The following is a 20,585-nucleotide window of genomic DNA, read 5'->3' on the forward strand; positions in this document are numbered from 1 at the left end:
CTGACAAACTTGCTGCTATACTCTGTGATGACTGAAAGAGAAATTGTGACCTTTCAAAGGTTAAGGTTGCAGCCTTCATAGTTAATCAGAGCCCGTTGTTTGTGGCTTTTCTGCTGTTGACATCAAGAAGCCTGCTGACATCTTTGCAAAAGATACACAAATATGCAAACAATTTCCATTACCATGGTTGCTTATAGCTTATACTGGCTCCTACTTCAAGAGCAACATTACATGCAGGTATGAGCACTTGCAGTTTGGGGCCTACAGTTTAATGTATATACTTTGTCCACTAAAAGCTACTTCTGTTTTACTTCAAAATCTCAGTTTTCTCATCTTCCTCCTATTTTTTTTTCCTCCACATTTTTAAGACAATTAGTGGTGCTGCTCTGGATCTGCATATTCATCATCACCTGTTCATCAACAAACCATGGGAGTCCATAAAAGCTAAATGCCTTAGAGTAGGGCCAAATATTTCAGTTTAAAAATACCAGGATAAAGATATTAAACACAGTTTTTCTTTTTCCTTCGGTATATAAAAAAGAAAGTTTATTGGATTCTTTAAGGGAGGAGCTTGTACAGACTGTCCCCAGTTTTGCAGAGCAGTTCTCTGCATGCATCTTTTCTTCTAAAGGTAACCTGCAGAGTGAACTTTAGCTGTGAGTAATAAAGACCTGACAGAGATTAAGTTTTAGTCACCTGCCAGCTCCTGGAATGCCAAAAACACCAGAAAGCTGGGGCAAAGGCACTGGAGAACAGTTCAAAAGCTCTGTCACTGGGCAAATGAAAACATTACAGCAGCTGAAGACCATTTCCTGGTATTTCACTGCTGTTCTTTACCAAGGAGAGGAAGGGTCTGGAAAATATTAAATTGGCCCCACAGAGCATATTAAAAAAACCTGGAATTTTGCAGACATTAGCTGGCTGTGTGTTTTTGTTGGAAATCTAGCACAGTTACGTAATGTGTTTGGGCTTTTTAAACTTTTCTTTCATTTCAAGGTACCACCAGAGCCTAATATTTTCATCATTATAACAAAGTTTTAAGTGGTGGTCTTAATTTTAACGAATAACTAAGCTGATTTAGAAAAGCAAAACCTAAACAATTGTCATTCAGATCAGGATTTATGCAGACATATGTCTTTCTCTTTCTGATGTGTGTCTCTCACCCTAAAGTGGCTTTTGATAAAAGATAATGCTCTTAGTTTATTTACTTTCAGGGTGAGGCTTTCTTTGGGGTGGGAGTGTTATGGAGTAAAAACTGGTAATAAGGACATAACTGTATGGGGGGACAGTTTAAATGGTTTAGCATAGCCCCCTTTTCTTACTGATGTTTCCAGGCACGTATACTGGAACTATAAAACACATGTATTTACATTTTATTTCCCAGACATAGTGAGGTTGTTAAGTCTGCCACATCTGTCTCTCTTTTCTCGACCTCCCACATTTTTGGCTTGGGGTGAAAGAGCAGGGGTGGCAGGGCAGGAGAAGGTGGGTTTGTTTGTGTGTGTGTGTGTGTGTGTTTTCAGCTGAATAGCAGAGCAGCATAATTGACATCTTTTGCAGCCCCCTTGGGGGAAAATTCTTTTGGTTAGGTTTTATCTTTGAGGTATAAAAGGAGAGGTTAGTGGAGACAGGGAATAGAAATCAGAGAATGGCTAGGGAATGTTTCTTTTTGACATATGAAGTTTGTTCAGTTCTTTCACCAAAACAAACCACAGGCATTAGTTTATTTGCGTATGCTGGTCTCAAGTTGTGGCCCAGGATCATGGAGATACAGTTCTTTGTTCTTGATGGAAATTACTTTCACACAGCTTTTTCTAAACAAAGCTCAGAACGATTTAAAAAAAGTATCTCAAAGTTAATGTTACTTATTGGAGGAATAGAGAAATTAAAGACATTGTGACAATTTAAAGAGGCTATGCTTGTCTTGAGGAACTTTCCAATTTCTGGCTGAAATATATAGCTCACCTGTATGTTTGTAAAGATGAGAATCAAGCTTATTTTTTTCCATCTCCTTCACATTCACAATGTATTCAGAGCTGGAACCTGAGTGGGATAGCCAGGGTATCAGCCCCACCATGGCAGAGCTCTGTACTGCTAATGACACAAAAATGTTGCTGGTACTAGAGTCAACACATAATTGCATTTGTTGAGATAAATCCATAGGCCCTGATGGGATGCATCTATGAATGCTGAGGGAGCTGGCTCATGCCATTGTGAGGCCATTCTTGATAAGTTTTGAATGACCATGGTGACTGGGAGAGCTGACTGAAGAAAGCAAGTGTCACCCCTATTTTCAGAAACAAGCAAGAAGGAGGACCCAAGGAATTAGAGGCAGCACCCTCACCTTGATGCCTGGGAAGGTGATGGAGCACCTAATCCTGGAAACCATTTCCAAGGAACATGAATGACAAGGAAATCATCAGGACTAGCCAGCATGAAAGCCATGCTTGACCGAATTAATAAGCTTCTACAATTAAATGACTGGTCTGGTAGATGAGAGGAGAGTAGTGACTATTATCTACCTGGACTTTAGTAAGGCTTTTGACACTGCCTCCCATAAAATCTTCATATACGACCTGTTGTAGTATGGGTGGGATGAGAAGACAGTCAGGTGGATTGAAAGCTGTCTGCATAGATGGGCTCACAGTGTGGTGATCAGTGGCATAGAGTCTATTTGGAGGCCAGTATCTAGCAGTGTACCCCAGGAGTCAATACTAGGTCCAGTTGTGTTTAACATCTTCATTAATGACATGGATGATAGGTCAAAGTGTACCCGCAGCAAGTTTGCAGATGACACAATACTGGGAGGCGTGGCTGATACACCAGAGGGTCATGCTGCCATCCAGAGGGACCTTGATAGGCTGGAGAAATAGTGAACCTCATGTTCCATGACAGGAACTTCATGAAGTTCAACAAGGGGAAGCAAAATCCTGTACACGGAGAGGAACAACCCCAGGCACTAATACATGATGGGGGCCACTTGTATCTGGGGGTCCTGGTAGACAAGAAGTTGAACATGAGCCAGCAATGTACACTTCCAGCAAAGAAGGCTAAAGGTATCCTGGGCTGCATAAGGCAAAGTATCACCATCAGGTTGACAGAGGTATTTTTCCCTTCTACACAGTCCTGGTGAGGCCACATTTGGAGTACTGTGTCAAGTTCTGCACTCTGCAGTACAAGAGAGATGTGGACATACTGGAGAGAGTCCAACAAAGGGCCATGATGGTGATGAAGGTACTGGAACATTTCACATAAGATGAAAGACCAAGAGAGCTGGTACTATTTAGCCTCAAGAACAGAAGGCTTAAGGGGGGTACTTGTCAATATATACAAATACCTGACATCAGTGTGCAAAGAAGACAGAGCCAGGATCATTTCAGTAGTGTCTGGTAAAAGGAGAAGAGACAATTGGCAAAAACTGAAATACAGGAGGTACGCTCTGAACATCAGGAAACTGTTTTTTCTGTGAAAATGACTGAGTACTGGCACAAGTTGTCCAAAGAAGTTGTGGTGTCTTCCTCCTTGGAGCTATTCAAAATCTGACTGGAAATGGTGTAGTGGGTTTATGTGGCAAGGTTTTGGTAACAGGGGGGCCATAGGGGTGGCTTCTGTGAGAAGAATCTAGAAGTTGCCCCATGTTAGGTAAGGGCCCCACTGCTGACCAGAGCTGAGCCAATAAGCGATGTTGTTTTGAGCCTCTGTGAGAGCGTATTTAAGACAAAGAAAAAAAAATCTGCTGCGCCACATAGCAGCTGTGAGAAGAGGGAGAGGAGTGAGGAACAGCCTTTTAGGTGCCAAGGTCAGTGAAGAAGGAGGGGGAGGAGGTGCTCCAGGTGCCAGAGCAGAAGTCCCCCGTGGCCTGCGGTGAGGACCATGGTGAAGCAAGCTGAACCCCTGCAGCCGATGGAGTACCACGGTGGAGCAGGGTTCCACGCTGCAGCCTGTAGAGGAGACCACGGTGGAGCAGGTGGACCTGCACTGACGGAGGCTGCGGCCTGTGGAAGACCCGTGCCGGAGCAGATTCCAGGCCGGACCTGTGGCCTGTGGAGAGGAGACCAAGCAGGAGCAGGTCACCTGGCAGGAGCTGCTGCTCGTGGGGGATCCAGGTTGGAGCAGTTTGCTCCTGATGGATGGACCCTGTGGTACGGACCCATATCTGGAGCAGTTCTTGAAGAGCTGCTGCCTGTGGGCAGCCCACGCCGGATCAGTTCTGCAAGGACTGCATCCCATGGGAGGGACCCCACAGCACAGGGGCAGAGAGTGACTGTGAAGGAGTGGCAGAGAAGAAGCACTATAGACTGACCATAACCCCCGTTCCCCCGTTCCCCTGTGCTGCTTGGGGGGAGGAGGTGGAAGAGGGTGGATGGGGGGGAAGGTGCTTTTGGTTTCTTTCCTTTGTTTCTTGCTTCTCTAGCTTGTTAGTAATAGGCAATAAATCTTACTATCTCCCTATGCTGAGTCTGTTTTGCCCATCACAATAATTACTGTGCGATCTCCCTGTCCTTATCTCAACCCTTGAGCCCTTTTCATCGTATTTTCTCCCCGTTCCTCTTTGAGGAGAGGGAGTGAGAGAGCGGTTGTGGTGGAGCTCGGTCGCCCACCCGAGTAAAACCACCACAAATGGTCTTAAGCAAGTGGCTATAGGTGGCTCTGGTTGAGCAAGGGGGAGGGGTTGGACCAGGTGACTTCCAGAGGTCCCTTCCAACCTCAGCCACACTGTAATTCTGTGAAAATCTAGTATTTAATGATTATTGCACCAAGTATGGAATTCACTCAGGAAATACTAAACCTGATAAACGTATTTTTTCCCTCAACTGCATGCTTACATTCCTTCTCAGGAAAAAAAAAAAAAAGGAAAAGGAAAATTATTAGCATGAGTGCTGCTCACACAGTTATCAGATTAGGAGCTTGTGAGTCACATCACTGAATCTCTGGTACCTGGAGTACTGTGTTCAGCTCTGAGGCCCTCAATATAAGAAGGACATGGACCTATTAGAGTGAGTCCAGAGGAGGACCATGAGGATGACCACAGGGCTGGAACACCTCTCCTACACAGACATGCTGAGGGAGTTGGGGTTGTTCAGCATGGGGAAAAGAAGGCTCCAGGTAGACCTTGTAAGTGGCCTTCTTGCACTTAAATGTGGCCTACAGAAAAGCTGGAGAGGAACTCTTTATCAGAGAAAAGGAGTAATTATTTTAAACTAAAAGATGGTAGATTTAGGTTAGATATTCCAAAGAAATTCTTCACTCAGAGGGTGGTGAGGCACTGGAACAGTGCCAGAGAAGTTGTGGATGCCCCATCCCTGGAAGTGTTTAAGGCCAGGCTGGATGGGGTTTTGAGCAACCTGGCCTTGTGTGAGGTGTCCCAGCCCATGGCAGGGGGGGTTGGAATTAGATGATTCCTTCCAACCCAAACCATTCTTTGATTCTATGATCTCTGTCATTCCAATGGTGTCAGAGGGTCTAGGTACTGCTCAGCATATCTAAGGTACCATTTTGCCTTCTAGAGAAGAGACTATTTAGCTTCTTCAGTCTTTAGAACTGGATACTACCTACTGACAAGCAGTACCGTTTGTGCAGATTTTGAAAAATGTGAAGAGTTATAGAAGAGCTCGTTTCTTTGAATTTTTGCTTGGCTTTTAGACTGTGCCATTTAAGGCACTATGCATTACATGCAATATATTAGTGCTCTCACAAAATACTATTGATTGAGCTCTGTTCAAAAGCTGTCATTGATTGATCTCTCATACTTAATACTTATTTTTTATCAGCCCTAGCAAAATGAAATGGTTCCCACTTTTCCTCTAAAAACATACATATTATTTATGTCCAGATAATCTGAATGATAAGATACAGTCCCCTAACACATACTGCTAAGGCTAATGGGAATCTTTTGGCAGCCATACACTGGAACAACAAAACCATTCAGTACAGAGGGAACCTAAACATTTGAAGAGCAGAAGGCTGAGAACTCTACAACCCTGACAATGTGTGCAGGAGCTGCTCATGTTTCCAGTTCAACAATGCTAAAAATTCCCTGGGCTCTTCAAGGAATTTTGAATAACTGCTTTGTAATCCATTTTTCTCTGTTGATGTTCCAACATAGAAGCAGGGTTGTGAAATTAATACCATTTTTACATTGCTCAGTAAAAATAATGTCACTATAAGGAGAATGCTCATCTTATCTGACTAATTCCTCTCTCGCTGAATAACTGGCTATGATTTCATTAATGACTCCAGACTGGTGTATTTCCTAGAGAGCTGATGGCAGACTTGACGCTGGCTTTGCCTCAGGCTGTGGTCATTATGAAGTGACCTATGTCTTAGCCAGAGTTACTCGGTTAATTTGAATCCACTACGTCTGTGCATTCTTGTTGTTATTTCTTTCTCCACGCTCCTCTCCAACTTCTCTCTAGTTTTGCTTGTGACAAGGCTGAAGCCTATCTTTTCTAACTGCTAACGATTATGGAAGAAGGTGTGGGACTGAATATTTAAGGAAAATTTTTCTTTTAGTCATTTAGTCATTTTTAGTCATTTATTTTGACATTTAGTCAAATAATGATGGGTCATTAATACTTGCCTAGCACTCCTTTAAATAAAACCATATTTACTATATTATTTAAAAACACACTCTTTTCTTGCACTGGTTCTGGTTTGTGATAATGAGTTCATTGAACTCCAATTAATGGAAGTTGAGAATGTTCACATGTCAATGTCAGGGTCACCATCTTGTGGAACAAATTCCCTGCTAATCGTGGAAGAAATAACCACAGAATATTTTTGCATAGGGGTGTCAGAGGGGAGCTTGTTATTTGAATTCCACAGTGATGTTTGGTATCCCTGTTAAATAAAGTGTAATAAAACTCTGTGCCAGATTAGCTGACAAGCTGTACAGCTGCAGCTGAAGAACCTTTGTGCAAAAGGAGGTGGTGGCACTAGTCAAGACAGCCATAAGCTTAATGTTATCTACCAGAAAGCATGACCTTGCCCCCTTCTAATGCTTGGACAAACTAGATACTTGATTCCACTTTGGTTTTGATCAAAAATTTACTTTTCTTTTTTGTTTATTTGTTTATTTTTAATCAGAACAAGCAGAATAGCTATGCGAAGCACTGGCTTGACTAGCTAAGCTTTGCAAGATGTCAGTAATTAAAAGTAGGTTTGAAGCACTAAAGCAATGGAAGTGATAATTCCATTAAGGTAAAGCAGTGAAAATTCTTTCAGAAGAGGTTGGTATTTCCACATATATATCATTTAGTTTCTGCTGAGGGATTTCAAATCTATAAGTAGTTATTACTATACTGTCAAACTAACAATACTGAATTAAGTTCTCTCCTCTTCCTACCTTTTATTTGTGGATCAGTCAATCAATACAGGATGAACTTCCCTTGGAGTGGGTAAGCCAGTACAACTGCTAGTTTGGTGAGGTTGCTTTTGACTAGGTTGTAAAAGTCACCTACACATACACTTTCCCATATAATGACCGATCAGTTTGGGATGTTCCAAATACAGCTCATCATTCATGATGACTTCTCAATGAAAAACTTATATGACAACATCAGACCTTCAAGTTATCTAAGAATAGCTCTTCCTGTGCAGTGACCTTTTCTCCCCTAATCTATTCCTTGCCCTTCAGAACTTACCCATTTCTGCATTCAGGCTCTTTGAACACAGAGTTTAAGCAATTGGGGGCGGGGGGGAGGATGAACAGCAGAACAACATGAGAAGATTTATACAGTGAAAATGAGCTGACACCCTAGAAATGACCCTGTGTAGACTAGACAGCATATACTTGATTTCCTTCATTTCCTTCATGCGGAAGAACAACACATTTTATGAAACAAAATGACTTAAGTCTCTCTCTATCAGTAGAGTGCTTTGCATATTGGGAGCCAAGTACTCGGTTAGAACATCCAAGGTGTAGAATCAAATAAAAATAGTGTTAAAAACAATTTAACTTATTTTCCTTTTTATCTGTATAAAATAGTTTTGACTTACATCATAACATGCCAGATGTTATCACCACATAAATGTTTAAAATGACTTCTTATCTCTTCTATTCCTTGAGAAAAAACAAAACTGATTGACCCAGTTCCTCCAAATCTATTTTAAGATTCTGCTGCTGAAATTCAAATGTTTGGAAATAGATATTGAACTCTTACTGCCGTTCTGTTACAGACATCTTTTTACAGCATGAGAATCAGGCAAATGTGGTTTGAACTTCTCAGGACCCCTGAGAGGCAAGGAAGCACTGATTTATACTTTGTCCCCCCTTTTTTTTTTTTTTTTTTTTTTTTTCCCAGAGGAGTAAACTTGGAAACCCAAAGAGAACACAGCTAAAAGTTTTGCCCATGATCCGTAATTACAGTAGCAAGAGTTATCCAGAGTTACACCCATTGGTCCTGGTGGGAGCTACAGATTCTCAGCGTTGTTGACAACACAGCCATGTCTCTTCTGTAGCTGGAGATCTGAGAATTAAAATGTGCAAAATTGCAGCACACTTCTGCAAACTTAAATTACACAGAGTATCAAATGTCTATGGCAAAGATGGAAAAGCCCCCATCTCTAAGCCTACAGTGCTATGTTTCCATCCCATGGTTATCGTTGGTTATCCTTTCTGCCCTGTTAGCAGTATGCACCCTTTTGCAGTCACGAAAAATAAGTTCTGTTAAAAACTAAAGGGAAATAATGAATTAATTAGTTGGCAGGCAGATTACAGAAAGAAGAGGGATGTTGTTGTAGGTTCTCCCCTTCTGAAATTCTAAGTTATTCTCAGTGTCGACTTCAAATACGTATTTTTCACTCTCAAGTTACTTCGGCGCTATCAGCTTGCCTTAGTGACAGATTGCTGGAAAGTTCGCTTTTCTCCTTCACAAAGACGGCTCACCCTCTTAAACAGTCTGTTTCGTGAGTTATTAGTTTCTTTGTTATTGTATCCATACCACTCAGTGATCCAAAAAACCCTCCCACCAGGCAAGGGAAGTCTGTTTCCCCAGCTGGAGACGCAGCTCTAGCCAGCACCGGCTCTGATTTGTTCCCCTGGCCTCGGAGGGGGCACGGTGTGGTCAGCCTAGAGCCCGGCAACAAAAGGGGAAGCAGGCAGGGAAGGACCTCCGAGAGCCGCTCTGAGGGGAAAAAGCGGGCTGGTAACCCGGCTCAGCACACCCAGCTACCGGCCGAGCAGGTGCCGGGGGGCGATGGCTCCCGGCGGCGGGCGAGGAGCCCGAAGTTAGCGCAGGGCAGGGGCCCGGGGGCCGAGAAGCGGCGGCGGGGACGCCCCATGGGCGGCCGGGCGAGCCTGCCGTGCCGAGGGAGCGCGCTGCCCCGCCGCCCACCGCCGCCAGGAGAGGCCGAGACGATGATGAAGGTACGCGGGGTTTGCTTCCTAGCCGCGGCGAGGAACGGGGGAGTCGGGACGGGTTTCGCAGCCCCCCCCCCCCCCCTCCCCCGCCGTGCTCGAGGGGCCGGGGGAATGCGCCTGCCACCGCCGCGGGGCTCCGGGGCTGGCCGCGGGGAGCCGGCCCGAGGCTGCTCCGCGCCTCCCGGCGCTGGTGGTCGGTAACTTGGGTGGCAGCAGCAACTTGGGTGAGCGTAACGCAGCATCTTGGTGGCCCTTCTGGTTTGGGAGCGGGTACTGAGCGTGCAGGGCTTGGTTCGGCAGTGTGCTGTTCTGTCGCGATACCGGCCGCTGGTGACACCAGAGAAAGCGTTCGTGTTCACGCTGATGCAAATATTCACTATCGTCCTGGAATGTGCACCTAAATTGCGTTTTGGGGCAGTTCTGGAAAAGATAAGTCCAAAATTGAGGATGGGTTGATAATTCTGAAGAACGTGTACCAGCTTTTCATGGGTATGAAAGTTCTATCAACTTCAAACAATTTTGGTTTAAAACCCATTTGATCTGAAGTCATAGGCTACCTTTGATTTTATAACTCAGCAAAACCAGAAAAGCTGCCAGAATAGTAGCCTCTCAGGCACAACTGCAAATTGAAAGTACCAGAAATCTCTGTAGAGCACTAGCTGACAGTCTCAGTACCGCACAACTCATTCCAGAGGCACATTCAGGCATCTCTATTTCTGGTTTATTAAGCAAACCTCCGGACCTTTGAAGTTTGACGCATTTCCTTCTGAGTTACCGCTAAAAAAATCAATTCAGCAACAGATTTGAGTTAATTTTAAGCATACGTTTAAATGTTTTTGCTAACTGGGCTCTGCATACTATAGTAGTGTCCCTCTCACATGCTTAAGTGTCTTCTCTCATTTCAATTCCCTTTTGAAAACATACCATGTTGAAACGTTTTAGGATTAGTTTTTCAGAAATTCATGAATAATATACCACACACATGGTAAAGTGTGAATACATGCATTAAATAATCTTTACTGGTTTCAGTTCCCCTTTGACTATTTCATGTACGCTCTGTGAAACTATCTCCATCATTCTTTTGTCTGACGTTTCAAACCAAGCATCTTCAAATAACAATTTTATTATAAAAAGATGCTAAGGAAATATCAGTGTTTTCCTGCCAGAATTGCTTTCCTCTGAGGTGTAAGATGGCTAGAATTCAGTCCTAGGCAAGTGACTTTTTAAAGGGCTGTATTTTTTGCCTTCAATTAGAATTAGAAAAAGGAACTTTATTCCATTTGAAAGCATATCCAATGATCTCCAGTGATCTCTTGCTAAAGAACCATTACCCTGTGATCTTACCAACAATATTAACCCTAAAAATCATAATATTGTCATGTAGAGAAAAATCACTGTGACTTTTTTTTTTTCTTTTTTTTTTCAGGGATTAATAAATAGCAATTTTCTACCAACACTTAGCTCTAGAACTGTAAGTCCAGTTTTAGGATCTTCATGCAATATGCTTCGCTAGAAGGAATATTACTAATTTGTCACTCAGCTGGGACCAGGATTGTCTGCTCTTGTGACATCCCACCAGGATTGTCTGCTCTTGTGATATCCCACCTGAAGTACTGTGCTCACCTCGGAGGCCTGTAGCATAAGAAGGACATAGAACTGTTAGAGCAGGTCCAGAGATTGGCCATGAGGATGATCGGAGGGCTAGAGCACCTCTCCTATGAAGACAGGCTGAGAAAGTTGAGGTTATTTAGCCTAGAGAAGAGAAGGTTCCAGGGAGACCTTGTAGTGGCCTCCCAGTACTTAAAACGGGGCTACAGGAAAGATGGGGAGGGACTGTTTATCAGGGAGTGTAGTGACAAGATAAGAGGTAATGGTTTCAAACTAAAAAAGGGTAGATTTAGATTAGATATTAGGATGTTATACTTTCCTTAGCACCAGACAGTAGGGATACCCATTTTCAGGAGGTTATGGGGGTTGGTAGGTAGGCTGGGAGAAGGAGAGAGACATTAGATTTAAATGAAATACTGAGTTGAATTAAATGGATGGTGTGCATTCTTTTCTCATATATCAGCATAAATCAAGTGTTTCCTCTCTGAAAACAATTACATTTCATCATTTGAGAATTAGTATGAATTGTAGGGGAAGCTGAGCCAATAATTCTCAAAAGATTGATTATAAAATGAGTTCAAGTGATGGAGTAGCCTACAAAGCTGGCATAGGCTCCAATTTATGTTCCTATTATGGAACAGAAAACATATGGGAAGGATGTATTAACATCACTGGCTTTATTTTACATCTGGAACGTGAAAAAGGAGTCAACAAACAACAGCTTAAAATATGATGTTTCCATGTTACTGAATTTCTCTTGATCTCTTCCAACACAAAGATATTTAATTATACAACAGGCCATCTGAGTTCCTACTGATGGGTAGTTGAAATAATTGTGATGTTAGACATTCTGCCTCAGAATACGCCAAGAAGTCTTAATGCAAATTTGAGGGGAAAATAACATAAATTTGACTTCATGACTTTGTTTTTGAAAGTGTTTGTTTGTTTGCTTTGTATTTTTGAAGGGGGAGTAGATTTTTCTAGTGAGATAATACAGGACAAGCATTTTTTTCCTCCTGAAATCAAATTAAGCTAACATAAAATTGGCACTAGTGCACTAGTACCACAGGTTTGAGATGATATCTTTTGGTTAGGTCTCCTCATTGGGAGGTTAGTCAGCCTCTTTTGAGGGGCTGCTGTGACAGTAACTATAGAATTCCGAATTCCTTCTGGACTGGAGTTAGGACTGAATGTCAGCATTCGCCCCAGCTCAGTTTCTTTAGGCAATACTTCCTGAGCAAATCCCAGTGTTACCTGAAAACTCATTATCCCAATCTCTGCTTTTTAACCACATCTTTGAATTTATTTTTCTTGTGTATAATCCTGTAAGGGACATTGGTGAAGTTAGACTTCAGAGCAGCAACTTTTGGCATACTTTTGGGATGTTGAGTGTGATAGATAGATACTTGTTTGCATATAGTTTCTGATAATTTCACATAAAGGACTGGTGTTTTTACAGCTTATAACATTCTACAATACAAAACGTGTTTTGCATAGCTGTTTTTTCTCTCTCTCTTTTTTTTTTTTTTTTAAGTGTATCAGTCTTGCTATCTAGTATTAGCAAACAACAGTGAAAACTGAAGTGCAAAGTGAAGTAAGGTGACTTTTTCAAAGTTACTCAGCAAGCAACATGAAAGACTTCATGTTTTCTGATTCTCAGCCTAGTGCTTTTCCACTGAAGCATATTACTTTTTAAGTAATGAGTTGCCATTCATTGTGGTTTAACCCTCCTAAGCAGCTAAGCATCACACAGCTGCTTGCTTGCTTTCCCCAGATAGGATTGGGGAGAGAATCAGACAGGTAAAAGCACGGAAACTTGTGGGTGAAGATGAAGATGGCTTACTAGATAAAGCCAAAGTTGTACATGCAAGCAAAGCAGAACAAGGAGTTCATTTGCTGCTTTCCATCAGCAGGCAGATATTCAGCCATTTCCAGTCCCAATTCCAATTGGAACATGTAATGGTTTCTTGGGAAGGCAAACACCATCACTCAAGGTGTTTTCCCTCTCCTCCTTCTTTACCCCAGCTTTTATTGCTGAGCATGATGTCATATGGTATAGAATATCCCTTTGGTCAGTTTGGGTCAGTTGTCCCCTCCAGTCTGTGTCCCCTCCTAGCTTCTTGTGCACTCTTGTGCCAACCTCATTGCTGGCAGGGTAGCATGAGAAGCAGAAAAGTCCTTGACTCTGTGCAAGCACTGCTCAGCAACAAGTAAAACATCTGCATATTATCAGTACCATTTTATTAAAAAAAAAAAAAAGTCCAGAACACAACATCATATAAGCCTTTATGAAGAAAATTAACTCTGTCACAGTCAAAATCAAGACACTTGTGCAAAGTAAGGAAAAGAGATGGTCTGAATGGATTTCCATATTATCCTATCTGTACAGTAGGCTTCCATATTTTATCTTAATATCTCTGACTCTGGGTGAAATTATGCAAATATGAGGATACTACGCTACTCAGAGCATAGTCACCAGTATTACATAGATTAACAGTCCATCTTCTCCCAGCAGTTTTCTGGCTTCTGCTATTAAAGACTTATTTGTACAGATGGGAAGAATAGGATGAAGACTAGTTCTTCCCAGGAAGAAATATTTTCAATAGTTTTGGATTGAATACTAAGCAAATAACAGCATTGACACCAAGTGCCCACAAGCTCATATGTCTTTAGCATCATTTTCTTATGTTGTTATGTAACAGAAAAGTCAAGAACAAAACAAGAATCCTTAAGAATATATTTTTTTGCCAATGTTAGATCTTCTGTGCAGGTTGCAGGCTAGTTAGGTTAATTCATATGATGGTGTTCCCGTTGCAAACATTTTTAAGTACATGAGAATCTTGGGGAAGATGAGAGCTTCCCTGATGCAGACTATGTAACAGTAGGGACTGAAGTTATTTTCAAGGTTTTTCAACACAATGTCTGGTTCTTTCAATGCAAGTTGTCTATCATCATATTTTTTTATGACCCAGAAAGGGGAAAACAAAATGGTTTTTGAAAACATCGAGCAATTTTAATTGCTGTATCAGTTAGTTTACCAGGTGGTCTCAGACAGGTGAAGTTATGCTGAAATGTAATGTCTGTTACTGGAAACAATTACATCTTCACTTCAGTATCCTGCCTTCTGTTTGACAGCTGTGAAATGTCATCTGGAAAATGGGCTGGATAGTTTTCAGTCACTTCAATCCAGTTTTATAGTGATTTTCAGCAGGAGGGCAGTAAAGTTTTTTTCTGGAAAAAAAAAAGGCATCTTCAAAACTTAACAAAATAGTTTCTTAGAGGAACTGATAAATAAAGAAGGATTTAAAAGATTTTTTCCTTCTAGAAGGCTATTATGTGAATAGTAGAAAAGAGAAAGTTTCCCAAATGGCTCAGTTATGCCCTCAACTGACGTAGCATAAGAGGAACAATTTTCCCATGAAGCTTACAATAGAAAACATTTATCTATTTATTTATTTTAGAGCTTGTGGGTTAGTTTGAGCATTGCTGCAGCTTTATAGTTTCAGAATTGTTACTTCCCACAGACTATGTATGACAAATTTTATTCTTCTAAAAGAGAACTCATTGTCAGTACTGTGGGGTATTTCAATAAACAGGTTTCCTCGGTCTTGGACAGCCTTTGAATATCCATAATTCTGATAGAATAAAAGTCTCAAAGAGAACAGTAAGGGAGAAATTAATGTGTAGATTATAAGTAGGTGCAATCTGCTTCAAATCTAGCTGGTTAAAAGCAGGGAGGTTAAATACTTTCAGTCACCCCACCACTTCATTAAGTAGCTTCTTTGCACAAAAGGTTCAGTTAACAATGCGTAACAGTGATGGAATTGTGTAATCACCCAAAGCAATGGTTAAAGTATCATAATTATTATTCAAAACATGTCATTTCTTTTATGGTATGTGGAATGAGATTCATACTCGTTTTCCTTTTTCTTCTTCATTCCAGCTGGTCCTTCTTCCTTTCCTCAGGCCTGATGCAGGTCCCAACAGTAGAGAGAACTCCTGCTGATTTTAATAAATATTTGAGTACCACTGGTGCCTGACCAGTTCCATCCTTTCTCATGAAAAAGTAAAACATTAGCAGCATTTCCTTTCCTTCTTCTCTTTGCTTTTTTTCATAGATAAGAGGTTAAGGAGCCATCTCTGATAATTCTGCCGTGGTTGAGTGTGTACTAGGTCTGGCAGCAGAGTTCTTTATTCAACAAAGTGCTTGAATGTTAAGCAATTTCTAAACCTGTTCTTATACAATAAAATGCTCATATGATTTTTTTTTTTAAATAAATTTTAAAGATTATTTAACTATGTGGCTGAATTAAAGTTTAGGAATGTGTAGGGTTCATTACTCATTAACCCCTTGGTGCTGGTCATAATAGAACTACATTCCCCCACCCTGGGGGTGGGGGGACAAACCAGCATAATAATACCTGCCATTATGACCTCTTATATATTCCTCTCAGGATATAACTACTAGATATTTCCTTTTGCATCGTTGTGTTCCCTCAGCTGTCCTTACAAAAACAGCTTTTTCACCAACTGCCCTCCTTTTTCCCCTACTTTGTCTACTTGATCCCGTGATACTTGGGTGTGAAACTATCTGTGATGCATCCTGGTAAAGATTTTTGCACATATTTAACCCTGATTTTTCTTGCATTAACAAATGAAAAATCAGAAAATGGTTCTTTAGTGAACGCTGGAACTTAGACTTCTTTTTGTTTTGTTTCTTCCAGTAGTTGGATCTCTCAATGAAATTTTCCATCAATTGCCTTTGCTTATCTTCTTTATTCAGAAATATTTTCTTGGTCTAAATTTGCCAAGGCAACAAATGATTTTGGCAATCAGCTTGATGCAGCTAAATGGGACTTTGTTTTAGCCATCAGAGGCTCAGAAAACTGTGTCTCAACTTCAGGTGCTTGAACTAGGTGCCAATTACTCACTTCTAGGAACACAACATGCTGGGGTGCACCTCTTAAGATCCTGACACTAACACATGCAGTATGGGGAATGTTAGAGATTTGTGTATGTTTGCAGGGCTATGACCTTATTGAAATCACAGAGATGTGATGGATGGCTCCTATGACTGAGGTGTTGCAATGAAAGGATACAGACTCTTCAGGAAGGATGGGCTGTTGTCTTCTTTGTGAATAGAGGATTTACATAGGAATAGCTGGAAGGCACGGAGCTGTGCCTGGGGATAGATGAGGAGCTGACTGAGAATTTATATATTAGGATTAAAGGGAGGACATTATTGCAGGAGTTTACTACAGGCCACCTGACCAGGTAGAGCAAGCAGATGAAGCCCCTTGCAGACACACAGGAACAAACTCATGTTCTCTCTGGTCTTCCTGGGGGACTTCCTGCACCATGATAGCTACTGGAGCAACAGCATAGCAGGACATAAGCAATCAGAAGGTTCCTGGAGTGTGTTGGTGATAACTTCTTCCTCCAAGTGATAGAGGAGCCAATGAGAGGAGGTGCTCTTATAGACCTCATCCTCATCAAAAAGGATGGTCTTATTGGGAATGGGAAAGTCAAAGGTAGCCTTAGCTGCAGTGACCATAAGATGGTGGAGTTAAGGATCCTGAGGGCAGGGAGGAGGGTGAAAAGCAATATCACAACTTTGGACTTCAGGAGAGCAGACTTTGATCTCTTCAGAGATCTGCTTGGAAGAATCCTATGGGATAAAGCCCTGGAGGGAAGAGGGGCCCAAGAAAGCTGGTTGATACTCAAGGATCAGCTCCTCCAAGATCAAGAATGGTCCATCCCAATGAGCAGAAATGCAAGGAGGCCTATGTGGATGAGCAAGTAGCTCCTGGCCAAACTCAAAAAAGGAAATGTACAGAGGGTAGAGGCAAGAGCAGGTAGCATGGGAGGAATATAGAGACATTATCTGAGCATACAGGGGGAAGTTAGGAAAGCTAAAGCACAAAAGGAATTGAATTTGGTTAGGAACGAAAAACAACAAGAAGGGCTTCTGTAAGTATGTAGGTGACAAAAAAGAAAAAAAAACCAAGGGAAAATGATGTGGGCACATTGCTTGAATGAGATGGAGGACCAGGTTACACAAAACAGGGAAAAGGCTGATGTACTGAATGCCTCCTTTGCCTTGGTCTTTACTGGCAAGACTGGCCTTCAGGAATCTCAGGGACAGGGGGAAAGGCTGGAGCAAGAAAGATGTATGTTTGGAAGAGAATTAGGTCAGGGAATACTTGAGGTAGATCAAAAACTGACTGACCAAGAAAGTAGTGGACAGTGCTGCAAAGTCTAGTTGGAGGCTAGTCACTAGCAGTGTACCTCAGGGATCAATACTGGGTCCTGTCATGTTTAAGATCTTAATTAATAGTCTGGATGATGTGATAGAGTGCGCACTCAGTAAATTTGCAGATAACACAAAACTAGAGGGATTGGCTGATGTTCCAGAGTGCCATGCCACCATCCAGAGGGACTTTGAAAGACTAGAGGGATGGGCTGACAAAAGTTTCATGCAGTTCAACAAGGGGAAGTACAAAGTCTGTGCCCAGGGAGGAGCAACCTCATGCACCAGTATGTGCTGGTGACCGCCTGTCTGCAAAGCAGCTTGGCAGAAAATGGTGTGGGGGTTCTCATGGATAGCAAATTGTGTATGAGTCAGCAACGTGTGCTTGTCACTAGGAAGGTTAACAGTATTGCTGGCTGCATTTGGCAAAATATCACCAGTGGGTCAAGAGAGGTGATCCTTCTCCTCTACTCAGTACTGAAGTACTATGTCTATTTCTGTCCCCCAGTGCAAGAGAGACCTGGACATTCTGGAAAGAGTCCAGTGTAGGGCCATCAATATGGTAGGACTGGAGCACCTCTCCTGTGAAAAAAGGCTGAGAGGGTTGGGACTGTTCAGCCTGGAAAAGAGGAGGCTCAAGGCATGAATCTTCTCAATGTCCATATATACCTGAAGGGAGGTTGCAAAGAGGATGGAGATGAGCTCTTTTTAGTGGTGCCCATTGCCAGGACAAGGGACAATGGGCACAAACTGAAACAGAAGAGGTTACCTTTGAACCTCAGGAAATGTTTGTTTAGTGTGTGGGTGACTGAGCACTGCAACAGGTTGCCCAGAGAGCTAGTGAAGTCTCCCTCCTTGCTATCTGGATGTGGTTCTGGGCAACCTGCTCAAAGTGGCTGTGCTTGAGCAAGGGAGTTGGACCAGATGACCTCCAGAGCTCCCTTCTAACTTTGATCATTCTGTGATTTTGTGATAATAGCTGAGAATACTTCTGCCTTCACAAATCGTACGATATCCAAAATAAAACTTGCATCTAGAGTCCTAGAGTTTCATTCTTAGATGAAGCATATGGTGATCTCAGACACCAGCTTTTTAAGTCATTTATATTCCAATTTTGCGGATTATTCACTCTCTGTCAAAACACGCTTCTTCAGCACTTTTTTTTAAAATCTTGGCTGTAATAAAATAAATGGAATGTTGAAAAGGCACTTAACAAAGTAAGGATTTTTTTTTTTTTTTGGTTATCTGTGCTTTAACTGTATGTCAATATTGCATTCTGGATAAGTGGTTCCTGGCTATTGTTTTATTATTATAAGTTATTTACAATTAAAAGCAAACGCCACTGCCTTATGGATCTTCCCTTTTGGATTAAGAGAATGAATAGCTGTTAAAACTATCACAAATAAAGTAGATGTGAAATATTTGAGAGAGTCAACTACCATTGTTGTTTATCAGAGCTGTTCCAGATCTGGAGAGGAAAAATCGAATGACACCTAAGCTAGCAGAAGTTAATAGGTGTTTTCATTCACTCCTGGACTTTTGTGTTTTTATCTCAAAGCTTTGAGATTTCTGCCTATTATCAACCATCCATTACACTTTCCTGTATGGACTCAAATCCGTACAACTTGCCATGACAAGGGTGGCTACTTCAAGTCATGGTCAGGAGTTAAAGTCTGGTATTTCTGAACTGCTTTTTGAAAACAGAGTTTATTCACAGATCCTATGTAATGACCTGCTTTGTGCATGCTTTGGTCCCTGGAAGTGCTGCTCTTAACCCTTGGATTTGTCATGTCTATTCTACTTAGTGTGTAGATCTTCCCACTAGCCCGGGTCCAGCATGGTCATGGAGGTAGGTCCCTGCCTCTCTGAAGATGGCTAAACCCCTACTCCGTCCTGATGTCTTCTGGCTTCCAACATGAGCCAGCTGATAATGTAAGGAGAGCAGTATGTCCTTGAGGTGACACTGTTTTCTAAAAACATTTTGGACTCAGTGTGCTTTAAGAAAAGTTACTAAGGTCCCAGATCCCCTTTGAAGTCACAAAAACTTGGATGCCTCTGTCACTTCTTAGACAGTTAAGTTTTAATGATAATCCTAATTGCACTTTTACTCCTTGGGTATGAATATAAGCAGTTTCTGTAGCAGAGGTTTAAAAAATATTTTTACAAATAACCAGCACATATCTGCCTGTGTATGTGAGTACATGAGTGAATGTCTACACATATCCACAGTGGTTATTATTCATATTTCAAGTTACTTTTAAACCTCAGAATGTATTTGACAGCGTGTCTAGACCATTGGTGTATTAATTTTGAGTAATGCAATATAAAGAAGTAAATCATGATCACGTTGATCATGACAGAGTACACCACATAGCTGTTCATTTCCTTAGGCTGTGGTTTTTAACAGTTGATTTACGCCTTTGTATATGCTACCTTACACATAGTATGAAGCCATGCCATTTCTAAGGAACTTTGACACCTATAGAGCAAGACGTGTCTTTGTTCCCACATAGATTTTATAGTGGAGAAGACAGGTTGGTTATTTTTTGACTGTGAGACCTTGCAAGAGCTCTATTTAAATTGCTGCATCCTGATCTCATAACTACCTGGTCTTGGCCTTTTTGTACCTTCTGCATGGAGAAAACTGTCATCCAAAAACCTTTGCAGCACTGATCTAACCCAAATGTATTTGTGGATACACTGTGGAGGTTTTAGCCCTCCATTACATATGTAGCAAGGGTACAGACCACAGCTGATGGAAAATGGACTGTAGCACCTGAGGAAACTGCTTTTGGATCTCTGCTGTTACCAATACTTGTCTGACTGTTTGGTTCAGGCACCAGGTAGACAGCTGTGTATAACATTACAGGGAAAAACACAAAAGAGAATTGGGGTGATGTGTGGAAATACTACATATTCTTTCCTAACTGATGGAGTACTGCCAGTGAAGAATCAGAGCTTGGTGTCATAAATGACCTCTTATTTATCAAAAACATACCTTAGGAGGGCAGAGAATGAATGTGCAGTTCAGCATCTTGCTTTTGTTTTTCATTCTTCTCTGTCATCTAGATGCAAAACTCTAATGAATAGCCTACCCTTAATTCTTTTTTGACAGTTATCCAAGCAATCAGAGCCAACAAATGTATTTTTAAAGTAATAGACTCTCAGAAACTAATACAAGTTTGAGACTTGAAAGAGCAAAAGGTTTTCATTATGTTTTTAAAGGAAATGTCGAGTATAAACTCTTTTTCATGTCCGTATAAGCCCAACAGGCATGGAATGCCTGCTTCCTGCCGAATCTGGTATTAACTATGGCCATGACTTAAAAGGAAATTAAAACCATTTGGGTCTTTGTCCTTGAAGGCT

The 20,585-nt window shown here is 41.6% G+C and overlaps 1 protein-coding gene across 1 annotated transcript in view; it reads left to right on the plus strand.

Annotated features, from left to right (window-relative positions):
* The first annotated feature begins 8,753 nt into the window (after positions 1 to 8,753).
* Positions 8,754 to 20,585, plus strand: part of TNS3 (tensin 3) — a 255,871-nt gene continuing 244,039 nt past the window's right edge. The window contains 1 exon segment of the mRNA XM_040549792.1: positions 8,754 to 9,367. Within this exon segment, the coding sequence (XP_040405726.1) occupies positions 9,281 to 9,367 (87 nt within the window). The 5' untranslated portion in view covers positions 8,754 to 9,280.

This window comes from Cygnus olor, chromosome 2 (assembly GCF_009769625.2).
Source record: "Cygnus olor isolate bCygOlo1 chromosome 2, bCygOlo1.pri.v2, whole genome shotgun sequence".
In the NCBI taxonomy this organism is placed as follows: domain Eukaryota; kingdom Metazoa; phylum Chordata; class Aves; order Anseriformes; family Anatidae; genus Cygnus; species Cygnus olor.